The sequence below is a fragment of the Crocuta crocuta genome, unplaced genomic scaffold (assembly GCF_008692635.1).
Source record: "Crocuta crocuta isolate KB4526 unplaced genomic scaffold, BGI_CrCroc_1.0 scaffold520, whole genome shotgun sequence".
Taxonomy (NCBI): domain Eukaryota; kingdom Metazoa; phylum Chordata; class Mammalia; order Carnivora; family Hyaenidae; genus Crocuta; species Crocuta crocuta.
In genome coordinates, this window is record NW_027532009.1 from 514,927 (window position 1) to 534,527 (window position 19,601).

General features: G+C 37.8%; 1 protein-coding gene across 2 annotated transcripts; it reads left to right on the forward strand.

The window, feature by feature from the left end:
* Positions 1-553: 553 nt before the first annotated feature.
* On the forward strand, positions 554-5,940 carry LOC144241393 (olfactory receptor 2W3). Of its 2 annotated transcripts, XM_077775953.1 has the most exons (2): positions 554-1,493; positions 5,915-5,940. In XM_077775953.1, exons 1-2 carry the CDS (start codon positions 554-556, stop codon positions 5,938-5,940), a joined length of 966 nt encoding a protein of 321 aa, XP_077632079.1. The 2 variants fall into 2 exon arrangements, with proteins under 2 accessions (XP_077632079.1, XP_077632080.1); XM_077775954.1 differs by lacking the exon at positions 5,915-5,940 and having other exon boundaries at positions 554-1,498.
* The last annotated feature ends 13,661 nt before the right edge of the window (positions 5,941-19,601 follow it).

Sequence of the window (19,601 nt, forward strand, 5' to 3'; positions counted from 1 at the left end):
GAGAGGGAGAGGGGGAGGGAGAGAATAGTTTTATGTGGATATTGCTTTAGTAATATTCTATTATCTCATGCATTATTATCTACCCAGTTACTTTAAAATTTCCTCAAGAACAATGATGAAATAAATGAGATTTACCTTTTGAATAAAATAAATAATATATTCTACATATAATAGATGTGCTGTAAATAATTAATTGGTTATTCTGGGGCTCCATTTAGAACTTTGAGGTTTGAGCAGGAATTTAAGAACATTTTCTTGTCACTGGAATTAGACTCAGTTCCAGTAATAAAGGATGAAGTTTCTTAGTTCCATTTCCTGGGTTCAAAATCAGCTCTGCTCCTTTCTAGAAAATGATGATTTGCTTAACATACATCTGTGTCAGTTTCCTCTTCTGTAAGTCAGGAATAAAAAGAATGCCAACTGCAAATCACTGTTGTTGGGGGTTAAATGAGTAAATAAGTGTAAATATGTATAGAATGTTTGGCTCATTGTAAGTGTTCCTTTATAGTGGATATTACTATTAGTATCAATATTCCTCTCAGGTACAATAGAGATGGATGGGACCAATGACAGCACCCAAGGAAATTTCATCCTTTTGGGGTTTTCTGACCGTCCCCAACTGGAGAGGATCCTCTTTGTGGTCCTCTTGATTGCGTATCTCCTGACTCTTGTGGGCAACACCACCATCATCCTGGTGTCCCGGCTGGACCCCCACCTCCACACTCCTATGTACTTCTTCCTCACCCACTTATCCTTCCTGGACCTCAGTTTCACCACCAGCTCCATCCCTCAGCTGCTCTATAACCTGAACGGACGTGACAAGACCATCAGCTACACAGGCTGTGCCATCCAGCTCTTCCTGTTTCTGGGTCTGGGTGGTGTGGAGTGCTTGCTCCTGGCCGTCATGGCATATGATCGGTTTGTTGCAGTCTGCAAGCCCCTGCACTACCTGGTGATCATGAATCCACGTCTCTGCATGGGCTTAGTGTTGGTGACCTGGGGCTGTGGCATCGCTAACTCCTTGGCCATGTCCCCAGTCACCCTGCAGTTACCCCGCTGTGGGCGCCGCAGTGTGGACCACTTCCTGTGTGAGATGCCTGCCCTGATCCGGATTGCTTGTGTCAATACAGCTGCTGTTGAGGGCACTGTCTTTGTCCTGGCAGTGGGCATTGTGCTGTCACCTCTGGTGTTTATCCTGGTCTCCTACGGCTACATTGTAAGGGCTGTGTTACACATTCAGTCAGTGTCAGGGAGACAAAAGGCCTTCAACACCTGTGGGTCCCATCTCACAGTGGTCTCCCTTTTCTATGGAAACATCATCTACATGTACATGCAACCTGGAAACAGCTCTTCCCAGGACCAAGGCAAATTCCTCACCCTCTTCTACAACATTGTCACACCACTCCTGAACCCTCTGATTTACACCCTCCGAAACAAAGAGGTGAAGGGGGCACTACGGAGGCTGCTGCTGGGTAACAGAGAGGTAGGAAAGGATTAAGAGAGAATGAAAGACCAGCATCTCCATCTGACTGTCAACTCCATCAGAGGTCAGTGATGGCATCTGGAACTGTTGGATCAGACCAGACAATAGTCTTAACCTATTCTTCCCAACTTATATAACTTTTCCTAGACTTCCATATCTTTCAGTTCCAATACTATGTTTTAATGTTTCAATGAGTGAACTGTACAGATATAGCATTCAAAACCCCCCCAAATAATCTATCAAACAAACAGATCTGAAGAACAAAGGGTGATTAATAGTTATAAAGATTAGTTTTCACTACATGTTCCAATAGTGCCAAATAGGAAACCACTTTTCATAATCAGAATTTTTTCTTTTTTGTGGTTTGTTTTTAATTAGTTAGGAAATTTCTTTTTTTTTTAAACCGGAATAATCACAGATTAATCACCTCTTTTAGCTGACACCCATCAAATATGGTAATTTAACACATTTTTTTCAAATTCTCATCCAAAGCCAAAGTCTTTCATCAAATCATATTTTTTCCTACCCTTTGTCCCCAAGTCTTGATAAACCAATAAAATAACCTGTACAAATGGCATGTGGGTCATTTAAATCTTAATACATTATTATTTCTCAGGCATATTTTTATTTCATGGGTGAGAAAACCTGATACTTATTAAGTTTCTGCTATGAGTCAGGTGCTTTTAAGTCATCTAATCATCTCTGTCAGAGATCAGCATAATTATCATTATCATTATTTTACTTATGTGGTACCTGAGAGTTCAGGTTAAATCATTTGCTCAAGTTGAAACGAATCAGAGATTTACTCCAAGTTTTGTCTGATCCCCAATTCCTGCTGTTTCTACTGCTACACGAATGTTTAGAGAACAAAAATCCTTAAGCACTTAAGTTGTCAAAAACCCTGTAAGTCTAAGGAGAATGACTTACAGAGTGTAGGGGAGAACGTTTTCCTGGACGCTTTTCATGTCCCTATCTTGGTCTGAAAATTAAACTGACAAAGATAAATTAATTAGAGAAAAGCAGACAAATTTGTTTGATGTTTTACATGACATGGAAGCCTTCATAAGGAGGTGAAAACCCTGAAGAATGATTGTCATGATAGATTTGATAAAGAGTTGACAATGATGGAGAAATACGATAGAACAAGTGGAGATATGAAGAAAATGTAATAAACAGGGGGAAACTTAGCATAGCCTGTGTACTCAAATTCATCTCAGGGTCCCTCCATCTTAGAAATAAAGATGTTCCTGTCCTCCAAGAACAGGGAGGGGTCCCACAAGAGGATCTTCTGACTTGCTTCAGAGAGATCAGAAAGTCCTTCCTCCAAAACCATTTCACAAATTCTTTTACCCTAAAATATTCAGTACACCAAAGTGCCATATTTTGAGATAGTGTGTACTGAACCCCATCATTCTGATTATGAAAAGTAGTTTCCTATTAATTGGACTTCCACTTAATATGCAAATGAATTATCTGCATATATGCAGACTCTGACTCAGGTAGTCCTAGGATGGGCTTGAGATTCTACATTTCTGCAAATCTTCCAGGGGATGCCCTTCTTCAGAGTTGGTCCTCAGACGTCACTTTAAGGACATAGCATATAGATCACCCTCAGCTCTTTTTGCAAGCATTTGGAGTGTGGAAACTTTCTAGAATAAGCTGAGATGGTATTCACAGATTAAGGGGAGATAGTATGGGGACGGAATGAGTTAAAGAGCCTGGCTGAGGGATATCCTCACTTCCATTCTCAGTAACTAAGCTTCAAATTCTTTCCTATTTCACAATGACCCCATATTCCTACCCTCACATTCTAACATCCTTTATTCCCTCACCTCATCTCGTTTCAAATGGCACCATCCCTAGTGGGGTAATTTAATTGTAAAAACTCCAGGGCCTCTTTAAAGAAGACATACCATGTTTCAAGGGGATCCCTATCTGAATATTAAAAACTGCTGTTTTAAAGAAGTAACGGTATCAATGACTTGATGAGAATTATCTGTATGAGAGTTAGAGTTTCCTCCCAATGCCTCCTAGATACAGAGTATAAGGGGGTGATTTAATAGAGAATTGAGAAGTGGTCCCAGTACTTCTGCAAACTCATATTATTTTTTTAAGTTTAATGTTTATTTATTTTTGAGAGGGAGAGAGAGAGCGCACAGAGGAGGGCCAGAGAGACAGAAGGAGATACAGAATCTGAAGCAGGCTCCAAGCCCAACTCAAGGCTCGAACTCACGAACCACAAGATCATGATCAGAGCTAAGGTTTGATGCTTAACCAACTGAGCTATCCAGGCATCCCTCCCATATTCTTTTTAAAGTTTGTTTTTTATTATTTATTTTGAGAGAGAGATAGAGAGCAAGCAGGGGAGGGGTGGAGAGAGAGGGAGAGGATTAATCCAAGGCAGGTTCCCCACTGTCAGCACAGAGTCTGGTATGTGGTCTGAACTCATGAACTGTGAGATGATGTCCTGAGCAGAAGTCAGAAGTTGAATATTAAACCAACTGAGCCACCCAGGCACTCCTGCAAACCTATCTTCTTGAAAATAGCTTTCTGGAGTGGACCTGAGGAGCAGCCACATGGTCTCTGAAGTTGCCAGTGTTACTGTCTTTGGAAAAATGTGCCAGAGAGAATAAAAAGAGTTTGCATAACTCTAACAAATAAAAGTAGCCCTGGCAACTTTGGTGAGGAATTTTTGTTGTTTCATCTATTAAGAACAAAATCCAGTTGAATACATTTTATTTTTTTTACAAATAGTTTATTGTCAAGTTGGTTTCCATATAACACCCAGTGCTCATCCCCACAAGTGCCCTCCTCCATGACCATCTCCCTCCTCCGTCCCCCACACCCATCAGTCCTCAGTTTGTTCTCAGCACAGCTGAATATATTTTAAATATCTTATTGGTTTTATTCAGTGATTCATGAAGTGAACAGCATTCAGTCTAATAAATAGAAGGTGCTCCAGAGAGCTGTACAAAAGAAAAGACTTTATAGGCAGAAGGTAACTGGACAGAGAAATCATACTAGGAAAAAGTGAACTGATTGTTGCAAGATTGCTTTCCTTCTAGGAGATGGCAGAGGTTTCTCAGGCAGACCCCCTAAGGAATGATGACCAGGTGGGCTGGGGAAAGATTCCATCTCTGGAAACTCCAATGAAGTTTTGTTATTTAACAGATTTCGGGCAGTGATGGTGGGATCCAAAGGAAAATCCTTATAGCGTTTCCATTTGGGGACAATGAGAAACACAGGCATGGTGCATGTGAACCCTTTTGAGTTATTTCTCTTTCTCACCATTTCTGAGGGCTGTAGGTAACTACATTTCTCTTAGTTCTGAGCTCTGCGCTTTTTGCATCAATCTCCCAAATTAATTGGCTTTCCAGTCAGTTCCCCATTTGTTTGAAACCACTAGTTCCAAATTAGGATTTTCTGGAAGTTTAGACAATTCTCCATTTGATTGGAAACCCCAGCCCTTGCTTCTGTCCCTATCCCACCTTGGGAATTGCTAGCTGCAGTTCCTCATTTGTTTGGACTCAGTCAGCACTCATCATTTATTAAGGTTTGCTTGTTCAATCCGTTGCCCAGTCCCAAATTCTGAGAACTGTTGGCTGTGCACACAGGAACTTCTCTTGGTTAAGATGCGGTAACATCACTTATTTACTGTGATAAGTAAGCACACTGACCCCATCAAAGGAGAGACACAGAGACTCGAAGCACAGTGAAGCAAGACTTTAACCAACATTCTTGTAAGAGAGGATGTCTGATGGACAGGCATGCTCAGGGCAGTTATAGCAGGCAAGTTATCTCCTAGCATGCAAGTCGCTCCCCTGATTCCTCATTGGCTGAGTATTTACAGAGGTTACAGCCTTACCCGGAAGTTGCCTATGACTAGCTCGGTAACCATCAGGCTGTGGACCTCCAATTATAGCTGGACAGAAATTTGGTTTGCACTCCATTTGTAACCAGATATGTCTGGACAGAAATGTGGAATAAACTTCATTTACACCTAAGGGTCCTATCAAACTGCTGCTAGCCCTCAGGGAAATTATAAGGGCCATAATGAGGAAAATTTCAATTAGATAAAATTAGTTAAGAAATGCAATTGAAAGTAAGGGTGCCTCCAAAATGCTTAAAATTTCCAAAACAGCTTCATTACAAAGGAATTATTACAAAAGACCAATCAAAAAAAAGTAAAAATAAAAGAGGTACCTAATACAAAAGACTGTAAAACTAATGAAGTTCCTACTGCTCTCTTCTTTGAATACTCATTTTTAATAATCCTCTATAGGAGTTGTTTTTCCGTTCTGAAGAGACTTCCAGTCTGTCTTGACAGACAGAAGTCTGTCAAGTTAATGACCTTACAGATAGCCTCATGTCTACCTTTGGAGGGATGCTCCCCTTTCAGATTTGATGAGACTGAGGTATTTTCTCATAAACTGCAACCTCATTCCCTAAAGAGCTGAGGAAAACTATTTTTTTTAGGATCTTTAATAATTTTATTTTATTATTTTTTTGCACAAATAGTTTATTGTCAAATTAGTTTCCACATAACACCCAGTGCTCATCCCCACAAGTGCGCTCCTCCATGCCCATCTTCCCACCTCCCTCCCACATCCATCAGTCCTCAGTTTTTGTCAGCATTCAAGAATCTCTCATGGTTTGCCTCTCTCCCTTTCCCCCACCATTTCCCCCCTTCTTCTTCCCCTTTTTCCTCAGTTAAGTTCCCTCTAATCCTCCTATACGTGCAAACATATGATATTTGTCCTTCTCTGCCTGATTTATTTCGTTCAGCATAACACCCTCAAGGTCCATCCATGTTGCTACACATGGCCAGATTTCATTCTTTCTCATTGCCATGTAAAAAGTTTATTTTTGAGAGAGAGACAGAGCATGAGCAAGGGAATGGCAGAGAGAGAGGGAGACTCAGAATCTGAAGCTCCAAGCTCTGAGCTGTCAGCACATAGCCCAATGGGGGGCTGGAACTCACGTACTGTGAGATCAAGACTTGAGCCAAAATCCAACACTCAACCAACGGAGCCACGCAGGTGCCCTGGGAAACTAAATTTAAAATTAATAAAAACCTTTCCAAATTCTGGTAAATATTGAAGTTATAATCCTCCACTGAAACCCTACTCAGAGGCTATAGATGAGATTTTTGACAAACTGACAAAAATATCTAAGTATTCTTATAAATCAGCCCTACCAGATCTGCCTGTAATTGTTCTGGTTAAAAATCAGCAAGATATTTGAAAGAAATTTATAAGTCGCTCTCTAGGCAAAGGTTGGCCAAATAAGAAGCTGACATTCCGAGCCTGACAGTAATCATTGTTTTAGGCTTTCTTCCTTAAACAAACTGAAGGTCATGTAGTTGAATGCACGGATGTCATTTATGAGGCCTTTTAGTCTGCAACTCAATACTCTGAGAGACTGACAGCAACCTACTCTTCTTAGAAATCTTTGCAAAACTAGAATTGCAGCTTTAGAGGCAGTTCAAACTTTACGTATTCTTTTTTACAACTCTTAAAACCTTCCTTATCTCAAAAGCCTTGTAAATATTGACTTTGGGAGGCCAAAGTTCTGAGAACCTTGTATTACTTCTACTTGTTTCCTTCAGGAATTCTTATCTAGACCATTCCCAATTTCTAAGACTAAAGAAAAAAATAATACAGAGTTAAAGAGTTTTTTAAAAAAATAAAATCTGTTCCACAGCTCCCATAAATTTACTTATCAGAACATATACAAAGTGTTTTTTTTCTCGTTTTTGTTTTTTGTTTTAATAAGGTATTAGATCAAGTTTGATGGAATATGTTTGGACAGGTTGGAAAGACTAGTGTGGACTGGAGAATCAGGAATGTGTGAGAACTTCTTTTTAATGTTTATTATTTTTGAGAGAGAGAGAGCACACATTTCTCCTACCCACCCAAGTAGAGCCCATGGTGATGCTCAAACCCATGAACCATGACACCATGACCTGAGCTGAAGTCAGATGTTTAACCAACTGAGCCACTCAGGCACCCTGAACATATACAAATCTTATGTGTTCTCTCCACAAATATTAGAAATATAAACGTTTAGCCACAGAAACTGTGAGGTATCTGCATCTGCTTGTATGTTCATGTATGTCTATATATGGTGTGTGTGTGTGTGTGTGGTTGATGTGTGTGTGTGTGTGTGTGTGGTTGATGTGTGGCATTTTATACATCTAGATGATATTACAAAAATTAAGTTGTAAAAGAGCTGTATCTAATTCACTTAAAAACAAACTAGTGGTTATATGAACTAAGTATCCCTAAAATTCTCAGAAATATAATAAAAACTATTCCAAATGCTTTTGAGGTTCACATAATCTTGAAAAATATTCAATATTAAAGCTAATTTAAGTTTGTTGGTTTAATTAAAATGGACATGTCTAGAGTTATCAACATTGAGTATAATGCAGACATGTACTTTTTGCCTATTTGGGTTTATTTATCAAATATGTTAATGTCATCTCTGCCCAAAAATTGTCATTAAAAAACCCACAACATATTATGATGAAGTTTTCATTAGTAATGTAAACAAAATTGTTAAGAAGAAGATAAAGTTTTTAGGTGATTTTTTAAAAACTTCCCACAAATCTTTTTTGCAAACTGAATTCTTAAAGTTTTACCAAGTTAAACTGAATGATGGATAGTCATTACATAGCTAGATCATTTCCTAAAAATGTAAAACAATGAAGCATTAATTATTGAACATAAGATTATCGACTCTTCTTATTGCAGAGGAAATAAGTATTTGGAGCCTATTGGTAAATATATTTTATGCCATGCTAAGAAATTTTTATTGAAAAGCTCACGTTCTGGAAGTTATGAAAAGTATTTATAAATTTGCCAATCTACAGAATGCTAATATAAAATACAATTCATAATTGCTTACTCTTTAGTTTTGACTGGAGATTAACTAATTCTAGGATGAAAAATACAATACATGTAATTAAAAATATTAGAGGTAATAAAAGAAAAAATAGAACTTAGAATGGAATAAATTTAAGTAAATTTAATTAAATGATTTTTAGTATCTAAAGTAAGTTGGTATAGAATTACACTTTGGTTTTCTCTCTGTAAAAAGGGCGAAGTTTTTGTTTAGAAATTTCGCTCTGCTTTTAATGAGAAATCTAAACAAAGGGTTTTTTTTTCCCTTTACTTTTTAAATCATCTGTCTAGAAAGTACATATATTGTGTTTAGTCAAAATAATTCCTTGCATTATTTTTTTATCAGGTCTCTAGTGACTTTAGAAAATTGAGTATTCTATAGTATTCCTGACCAAATGTTTTAAAACCTTTTGATATTTTGACAAACTTCCTTGAATCAAATTCTGAATGAAATCTCTTTGTTCTCACACAACTTTGAGAATTTCCAGAGGGTCCCTGGAACATTTCCAAAATATTTCTTTCTTTATTAAAAAAAAAAAAAAGACATAATAGGGGCGGGCGTTGGAGTGATTCAGTTGGTTAAGTTTCCGACTCTTGATTTCAGCTCAGGTCATGATCTCATGATTTGTGAGTTCAAGCCCCATGTCAGACTCCATGCTGACAGTGCAGATCCTACTTGGGATTCTTTGTCTCTTTTTCTCTCTCAAGATAAATAAATAAACTTTTTTTAAAATGGGAAAAAAGACATGTTAAAGTAATTAGGCTAATTTGATATGTTAAATTATATGGTGAGTGTATAAGAAGTAATAATAAGCTGTTTTTATGTTGTATTTATATAACTGTTATGAGTTCTAGAAATTGTACGAAATTCCTAAAGTTTGATATGTCCGTGTATAATGTTATCAGTAATAAGTCAAGTTGTTATCTTAGAATGTGGTATGTTACAATATAATAAATTTCCTTGTAAGTTTCATTATAATGAACTCTCACTAGATCTTTAACAATGGACATGTTAAAAAGTCTTTTTTGATTGAAAGTTGTTGTTTTACTCTGGTACTTTGCAAAAGTGTTCCTGTGAAAGTGCTCCATCTTCAAGGAGATTCAAGGAAAGGACTTTTGACAAGGACAGGTTCTCATAACTTTAAGAACATAAAACTGAACTGAGTAAGAATTACCAAAATTTATAGCAATATTTGATTCAAGCAGAACAAGAATGAATAATGTGGGACTGAATGAACTCAGGGAAACATAATTTTATGACTTCTTGTTTGAAATATTGTTGGTTCTTTAATGTTTTGCTTTTCCAGATTTAAAGAAACTATTGCCTTCAGCTATCTATGACTTATAACAACATGGCAAAGTATACACTTGTAGATAAAGGTGACACATTTATTTTTCCCCTAACTGCTCCCAATAGATTTCAGAAAACTCTTTTGAGAAGTCTTTTCCTGACAGTACAATAAGCTATTTTTATAAATTCAATGAGAATATCTTTTCCTTGTAACAGGCACAGTTGGAATTATCTGCTACATTGTCAAGGATTTAACTGGTTTACCAAATCTGAAAGAGATGTTCACAGACTCAGGTATGACTGCCCCATTTTCAGAAGCTAAGTTTGACTCTATGGAACCAATAAAGCCCCTTGGAAAAATTTGCTTGGTAGCTTACTTACAATTTTCCAACAAAATAGTCTTCAAAAGAGCTTCAAAGAGAGTAAAATCACTATTCCTGTTCCACATATGTCAGTAATCAGGCCAAGTTTGATGCAGAAAAAAATTAATTTTACTGTCATTATCTTTTTAAAGTGGAGGAAATTGTAGAATGAAAAATATATTTGTAACTTTGAAAATATTAGATCCTTATCTTGTTACTTATCCTTGACATTTTGGTACATACCTGTAACTGGACTGGATCCTCAGTTTTTCTTGTTTCCTCAAATGTCTTGCTACATTTCTCCAAACTAAAATTTTCAATTTTGTCTAACTGTTCTGGTTTGGAATCATTAAGAACAAAGGCTGCCACTGAATCTTCTTGGAAGGGATTCTACAAAGTCTTCTTCACTACTCAGATGGCAGCCCAACTTCAGGGACTTGAACCCAAGGCATACATCTCACAGCTGAAGAAGGTGTTATGTAACATTAGGCCCAAATCACTGCTGCAAGCCTCCAAATCAAAAGACTAGGAAGAGAAGTAGTTGACGTCAAAGTATTCTGCTTCCTCCTGAGACATTGTATCACAACTTCATGCTTTCAATAAGCATAAAATCCTTATTGAAGGATTTCTCTTTCTTTCCTTTACTCTGGCATTGGCCTAGAAAGATAATGTCATCATCCTCCAAGCCATTGCTAATGTGGGTAAACTTTCAGACCGTTGGGTTTGTAAAAAAAAAAAAAAAAACAAGAAAACTCTGATCTGTTTATGGTGCTAGAGACCTGCTGGGCCATTTCCTTACCTCTGGTTAAGAGCCCCAAACTTGGGGAATCTTGTGTCTAGACTCTGTCTAAGAAAGGAACACCAGTCAAGGACATCCAGAATAAAACTGTGTCCTTAGTGACAGATTCCAATAGGAATTTAAGGAGGCATTCATGATTCAAATTCACTTCCTTTTACAGAGTCATACTTCCCTGTTTAGAAGTGAATGTAAATGAGGCTATAATCAGGAACCTCTCCTTAATTCTTTAAAGTATTGGGGAATATTTTTGCTAAGACAATATTTGCCCAAGAAAGATTCTTAGATTCTCTGGCCAAAGTTATTTTTGATAATAGGATAGCCCTTGACAATCTTTTAGTTAAACAGATGGGAAAATCAGCCTCTATAGAATGAGGAACATTTCCTGCTGTGTGGTTACAGAAAGAAGGAGAGAAGGAACACTTAGCTACAGGCAATGGCAACAAAAAAAATACTATCCAGGAAAGGGCTGCTTGTCCCAGTACTTTGTTAAATGCTTTACCTACATTTTCAAATAAAAAGTTATGATAAATTGATGTAAAGTTCAGAATTGATGAGAAACAGTGACTTCACCTCTAGAATTCACACCAACACCACAATGAGCATTTTTTTCTTTGCTGCCATCCCTTGTGACATTTACAGCAGCAAAGAAACAAAGAGCTTTCTAACTCTCTTCTCTCCCCAGCTAAGTTATCCAACTTTAATTCTAAGAGAAAACTGAACCATGAATAAAAACCACCTATTATAATATGATAATACTGTTAAGTTTTTTCATGGATATACCTCTTGTTCCTAATGTGTTATAACCCCATAATTTTAGACCATGGCCATGATGGGCAACCAGAAGGGAAAATAAATGTATGTTCTCTTTCATAGAGTCAGAATTATCAGCTATTCTCATTAAGAAGTTCCTTGGGGTACACATGAGTAAAGTGACTATAAATAAGTGATATAAGCCCCTAATAACAACAGATTGATTATTATCATGTTCTAAATAATGGGTGTGGATACCACAATAACTTGAAATGGCTAATCAAAAATAAAAAGGTGTAAGGATACTAATTCAATGACAAGGTTTCTTTTTTTTTTTTAATGTTTTTTATTTATTTCTAGGAGAGAGGTAGAGACAGCATGAGCAGGGGAGGGTCAGAGAGAGAGGGAGTCACAGACTGAAACAGGCTCCAGGCTCTGAGCTGGCAGTCAGCACAGAGCCCGACGCGGGGCTCGAACCCACGAACCGCGAGATCATGACCCAAGCGAAAGTCGGACGCTTAACCGACTAAGCCACCCAGGCGCCCCTCAATGACAAGGTTTCTTATCTACTTAATGAAAGAGATAATCATAGGCTGGAGAATGTTTAGTTTCATGTTAAAGGCAGCAAAATTTTTAGGAAATTAATCTATACTAAAAACCAATGGGGCAGAGTTCCCTTTATGAGTCTACTAATTTATTGGTTATTTTTTAGATTTATTTAAAGACAGCTAATTGTTTCTAAATTTCACTTTTTCCACCTGTGTAAAGTTCATATCTATCAGACATGATGGCCCATTCAAAACAGGATTAATTAAGAGGTGGAACATGATTACATGAACATCAAAGAAAGTCATGCCAGGTGGCTGTTGTGGTAGACAGATCCTACAGTGATCCTCATTGATCTTCTCTCCGAGTACTCATATCTGTGAGTGATCCTCTCCCCTGAAGTACAGCTGGGAATTATGATTTTCTTCTAACCAGGAGAATATGACAAGTGTAATGAGGTGTCAGTGCAGTGATTAAGTGATATTGTATGGTAAAAGTCTTTTGCAGATACAATTAAACTACTAAGTTTAAGGATTTTGATTTAATAGAAAACGAGATTATCCTGAGTGGCTCTGACTCAAACAGATGAAGGTCCTAAAATAAGAAAGCTGCCATGAGTTGTATAACTTAAGGAAATGAATTCTGCCAACAATTACATGAACTTAGAATTGGAATTTTCTACAGTTGAGTGTCCAAATGAAAACACAATGCAGCCAAGACCTTGTTTTCAGCCATATGAATTTCATTACAGAGGACTCAGCCATGCTATACCCAGACTGCTCACCATGGAAGCTGAGAGATAATAAATGTTTAGTTTTAAGTCACTAAATGTGTAGTAATTTGTTTCACAAACAATGGAGAATTAATGCAGCTGTCTTTTTGGGACTAATAACTTTGGATGAGGCACATATTTACTCTGAAGTGATCTTGCAATAAGGGAGGCAGAGTAATAAATATTATTAGCTTACGCTTCTCTTTCCCTTTCACCTGTTGTGGTGTACAATTGTCCAAACCTAGTTGGAATTCAAGAAGCACATGAAAGTCTTTGCATTGTCCATAGAAGGTAAAGAATGCAAGTAGAAGGTATCCAGAAGAGTCTAGTCATTTTGAGTCTCAGCTTCTACTCTTTTCCTTTACGTGAGTAAAAAGTACAAATCCTCAACATCAGGACAGGGGGCACACAAAGCTTTACAAGCTAAGCATGAGGCAGCTAAATTACCTGGCAATATTCTTGCCTGAAATCTAAGTACTAGCCAGCACTTATAGAAACAAACAAAAGGAACGAAAACAAGTAAATAGAATAAGTGATGCTGCTCTAATCCTTGTTACTTTAGCCGGTGATGTCAAATGTACTATCTGAAGCTCTCATCCGTCAACTCCCATTCCATGCTCTCTTTATGCTCTGTCAGTGTCTCAGTGGTGATGTGATGCTAAGTCTTCACTTATGCAAGATGTGAGTTTTTATGACTTGTTTTTGTTTGTGGCTTATGTTTGTCACTGTCTAGGGTCACTGGACCTTAGAGATACTCCAGTGGAGTTGCTGAAAAACACAAATAAGCATGTGTACCAGCATCCCCATGTCCCCTTATAGTTAGGATCAATGATCTCATCCGGTTCAGGGTCCTCCTTTCTTGTTTGTTGGCTCAGTGACATGAAGAACTAAATAACCAGGAGACACTCTCAATTTCCAATTGAACAAAAACATGGATGCTTTTCCTTCTGAAATCGTTCCTCCAAAGTAAAACAAATCCTGCTGAGCCCAATGATATGGTTTCAGGGACCAAATATAATTCTAAGGAATTATTAAGTGTTAAAAAAGAATAGAATCAGTCACGACTCCTGAGACCTGCTCAATCTAGCTAGAAGAGAGTCGACAGCACATCCTGGCCATTGTTTTAAAGTGTGTCACAACTTAGACAGATGGCGCCCAAACTTTGCAGTGTGCTCTCTCCAAACTGCTGATATAATTGATCTTCAGCAGAGCATGTCACTGCTCTATTAAGCTAACTCTTTGTTGGAGAAGATCTTCAAAAAGGTTTCACCATCAGTTGACTCATGTGCTAGACCAAGATGATTGAGGATTGAAGTTTAAATCTGGACTTTTAAAGGTCGGGGCTTGGTCCTGGTAGAGCCTATAGGGCACTGGGGCTGCTCTTGGAGAGACTGCGGGGCAAATAGCTTGTGGATATATAACTTGGTAACAACTTTCTGAAGAGCACAGGGGGCACAGTGTGGAGGTTGTGATTTCATGTGGGAGCATGTCCCACAGATTCAGAATTTATGGAGAGACTCCTCCTAGAACAAAGGAACTGGCTAGTGCCATTTCCTTCCCTTGCCCCCAGCATAAACACAAGGCCAGTGCAGAACCAAAAGTTCCTAACTTGTTTACACAAATCCCATCCCCCTGCCATGCTCCAGGGGATCTGCCCTACCCAGTCACACCTGCCCCAGTACCAACACAGTAGTCCCTCTCCCTAAGAAGAGCAGCCCAAACCCTTAACAATGCTGCATCTCCTAACACTACAGTTTTGTGAGGCTTCAATTCAGATGGTGTTGGTGACAGGTCTCATTTCATAAGCAGACAAGTGATACCTAATTAAAATGCACCACTTTCAGTCCAGACACTAAACACTGACTACAATAGGCAGATAGAGCCCCTGCAGATGACTAGACTAAGGATAAAGTGGCCAGAACACAACAGAGCACAAACAGGACATGTTGGAGACACCTTCAGAAGAGCCAGTTACTGTTCCCCAGAGCGTGGCATGTACTACACATTTTTTACATAAGGCTATTATCCTCAACAGTAGGAGGCATAGATGACTTTCCTAACACACAGAAATAAGCATGCAAAGACAAAATGAGAAGAACAGAGGAATTTGTCCTAAATGAAAGAACGGGACAAGATCACAGACAGAGATCTAAATGAAACAGATATAAGTAACATGCCTGATGGAGAATTTAAAGTAATGATCATAGTGATACTCATTGGACTTGAGAAAAGAGGGACGACATCAATAAATAGCCTCAACACTGATATTAAAAATGATCAACTGGAGATGAAGAGTGCAATAACAAGTCTAGAAACACACTTGATGTGATGTACAACAGCTTGGAAGAAGCCAAGGAAGAATTAATGATCTAGAAGTCAGAATAATAGAAATTAACAAACCAGAGGAGAGGGGAAAAGAATTATGCAAATCAATAATATATTTAAGGAACTCAGTGATCCCATCAAATACAATAACATTCATATTACAGGGATAGAAGAAGAAGAAGAAGAAGAAGAAGAAGAAGAAGAAGAAGAAGAAGAAGAAGAAGAAGAAGAAGAAGAAGGAGGAGGAAAGGGGAGGAGAAGCAGAGGGGAGGGCTAGGGGAGGGGGAGAGAAAGGGGAACAGATATTTGAAGGAATAATAGCTGAAATTTTTCTAACCTGGGGAAGGAAACATATATCCAGATCCAAGATGCACAGAAAACCACCCCTGTCCCAACAACAACAACAATAACAAGTCAACAAAACCAAATTCACACCAAGGAATATTATCATTAAATTTGAAAATGTAATGATAAAGAAAAACAAACAAATTTAAAAGCAAAAAGACACAAGAAGGAAGTTAAATACAGTGAAAATTTCATAAGTTTATCCATGGATTTCTCAGCAGAAACTTTGCAGGCAAGAAGAGAGTGGTATGGGATAATTAAAGACCTGAATGGGAAAATTATGTATCCAAGAATACTCTATCCAATAAAGCTATCATTCAGAATAGAAGAAGATTTGAAGAGTTTCTGAGAGAAATAAAAACTGATAAAGTTCCTGACAAGTGAGCTAGTTCTGCAATAAATATTAAAAGGGACACTTTTAGTGAGAAAGAAAGACTGAAAGTGACAGTAGAAAAGTAGGAAACACAAAAGAAGTAAGAATAGATATTTCTGTAATAAGTCAGCCAAAGAATTCACAGGTTAAAAGGTCGTACAATATGGCACCATATATCTAAAACATCAGGAGGAGAGGAGTAAAGAATAGGTTCAAACTAAAGTGAATATCATCATAATAGTATACTGTTATATGGAGAAGATATTACATAAAAAATTTAATGGTAACCACAAATCAAAAACCACTAATAGATACATGAAGGATAAAGACAAGTGAATGCAAATATATCACTAAAGAAAACCAACAAACCAGGAAAAAGAGAAAGAGAACAAATCAGAGAAAAATCTCAGAAACAAAAAAAGTAACAAAGTGGCAATACATTTCTATCAAAACTACTTTGATTGCAAATTGAATAATGCTTCAATCAAAAGATATAGCACAGCAGAATGGATAAAAAAGCAAGACCCATCTATATGCTGCCAACAAGAGACTAATTTCATTCCTAATGAATCTTGCACATTGAAAGTGAGGGGATGGGAAAATATCTATCAGGCAAATGGATGCCAAAAGAAAGCCAGAGTAGCAATACTTACATTAGACAAAAATATATTTTTAGTGTATTCTTTTAAGTGTATTTATTTATTTAGAGAGAGCACATGAATGGGGAAGGGCAAGAGATAGAGGGAGAGAGAGAATCCCAATCAGGCTCCACACTGTTAGTGCACAGCCTGATGCAGGGCTCGAATGCTTGAATCATGAGATCATGACCTGAGCTGAAGTCTGACACCTAACTGACTGAGACACCCAGGTGCCCCTGGACAAAATAGATTTTAAAACAAAGTCTGTATCAGGGCACCTGGATGGCTCAGTCAGTTGAGCCTCCAACTTCGGCTCAGGTCATGCTCTCCTGGTTCGTGGGCTCGGGCTGGGCTCTGTACTGGCAGCTTGCTCAGAGCCTAGAGGCTGCTTCAGATTCTGTATCTTCCTCTCTCTCTGACCCTTCCCTGCTTGCACTGTCTCTCTCTCTTTCTTAGAAATAAATAAAGCATTAACAAAAATTTTTGAAAGTCTGTATCAAGAGAAGAAAGACACTGCACACTAATAAAAGGGACAATACAATAAGAAGATTTAATAATTGTAAATGCTTATGCATCCATGATGGGAGCAACCACATACATAAAGCAGATAATAAAAAGAACAAAAAGAATAATAATAGTGGGGGATTTTAACACCTCACATACATCAATGAAAAGATAATTCAATCAGAAATTCAACAAGAAGCAATGGCTTTGAATGACCCAATCAACCAGATGCATTTAACAGATATATTCAGAAAATTCTATCCTAAAACAGCAGAATACACATTCTTGTGTGTGTGTTTTTTTTAATTTTTTAAAATGTCTTTATTTTATTTGGAGACACTGAGAGTGAGCAGAGGAGGAGCAGAGAGAGAGGGACACACAGAATCTGAAGCAGGCTCCAGGCTCTGAGCTGTCAGCACAAAGCCTGACATGGGGCTTGAACCCACAGACTGTGAGATCATGACCTGAGCGGAAGTCGGACATTCAACCGACTGAGCCACCCAGGCGCCCCAATACAGACTTTGTTTTATTTTTTTATTTTATTTTTTTAAAATGTTTTATTTATTTCTAGGAGAGAGAGAGAGACAGCGTGAGCAGGGGAGGGTCAGAGAGAGAGGGAGTCACAGACCGAAACAGGCTCCAGCCTCTGAGCTGGCAGTCAGCACAGAGCCCGACGCGGGGCTCGAACCCACGAACCGCGAGATCATGACCTAAGCGAAAGTCGGACGCTTAACCGACTGAGCCACCCAGGAGCCCCTTGATTTGTATTTCACTGATAATGAGTGATGTTAAGCATCTCTTCATCTGTCTGTTAGCCATCTGGATGTCTTCTTTGAAAAAGTGTCTACTCCTGTCTTCTACTCATTTCTTACATGGATGATTTGAGATAAATGCCCTTTATTGGATATGTCACTTGCCAGTATCATCTCCCAATCTATAGGTTGCCTTTTAGTTTTCTTGATTCTTTCCTTTGCTGTGCGGAGGCTTTTTATCTTGAAGAAGTCCCACGAGTTCATTTTTGCTTTTCTTCTCCTTGCCTCTGACAATGTGTCTGGTAAGAAGTTGCTCCAGGTGAGATCAAAGAGCTTGTTGCCTGTTTTCTCTTCTAGGATTTTGATAGTTTCTTATCTCACATTTAGGTCTCTCATTGATTTTGAATTCACTTTTGTGTATGGTGTAGGAAACTGATCCAGTTTCATTGTTCCTCACGTGGCTGTCCAATTTTTCCAATGCCGTTTGTTAAAGAGACTGTTTTTTCTATTGGATATTCTTTCCTGCTTTGTCAAAGATTAATTGACCATATAGTTGTGGGTTCTTTTCTGGATTTTCTATTATGTTCCATTGATCTATGTATCTGTTCTTTTTTTCCCCTTCAGTACATTGCTGTCTTAATGACTACAGCTTTGTAATATAGCTTGAAATCTGGAATCATGATGCCTCTAGTTTTTTTTTGTTTTTGTTTTTGTTTTTTTCTTTTCAGGATTGGTTTGGCTACTTGGAGTTTATTGTGGCACAACACAAATATTAGGATTCTTTGTTCTAGCTATGTGAAAAATTCTGGTGGTATTTTGATGGGGATTGCATTAAATGTGTAGGTCGTTTTGGGTAGTATAGACATTTTAGCAATGTTTGTTCTTCCAATCCATGAGCATGGAATAATTTTTCCATTTGTGTCCTCTTCAGGTTCTTTTACAATTGTTCTATAGTTTTCAGAGTACAGATATTTTACCTCTTTGATAAGGTTTATTCCTAGAAGTCTAATTGCTTGTTGTTGTTGTTGTTGTTGTTGTTTGGTGCAAATGCAAATGGGATCGATTCCTTGGTTTCTTTTCTGCTACTTTGTTTTGATGAATGGAAATGCAGCAGGTTTATCTACATTGATTTTATATCCTGTGACATGGCTGAATTTATGTGTTAGTTCCACCAACTTTTTGGTGAAGCCTTTCAGGATTTCTGCATTGAATTCATGTTGTCTGCAAATAGTGAAATTTTTATTTCTTCCATGCCTATTTGCATGCTGTTTATTTCTTTTTGTTGTCTGATTGCTGAGACTAAGACTTCCAGTACTATGTTATGTAGTGGTGAGAGTGGACATCCTTGTCTTTTCCCTGACCATAACAGAAAGGCTCAAATTTCCCCCATTGAGGATGATTTTAGCGGTGGGTCTTTCATATATTGCTTTAATGATGTTGAGGTATGTTCCATCTACCCCTGCTTTATTGAGGGTTTTTATCAAGAATGGATGATATAAGGTGTCAAATGCTTTATATGAACCTATTGAGAGAATCATAAGATTCATATCCTTTCTCTGAATTACTGTCATAACACGTTGATTGATTTGTGAATATTGAACCAGACCTAGAGTTCAGGGATAAATCTCACTTTATCATCGTGAATAATTCTTAATGTGCTGTTGAATTCAATTTGCTAGCATCTTATTGAGAATAAGATATCTTATTTTTGTATTCAGGATAATATTAGAGATATTGGCCTATGAATCTCCTTTTT

Excerpts from the sequence above, each read along its gene's own strand:
- LOC144241393 (XM_077775953.1), top strand. The coding sequence starts at position 554 with ATGGATGGGACCAATGACAGCACCCAAGGAAATTTCATCCTTTTGGGG. Across the intron at positions 1,494-5,914 it reads TAACAGAGAGGTAGGAAAGG|TGCAACCTCATTCCCTAAAG; the intron begins ATTAAGAGAGAA and ends TTTCTCATAAAC.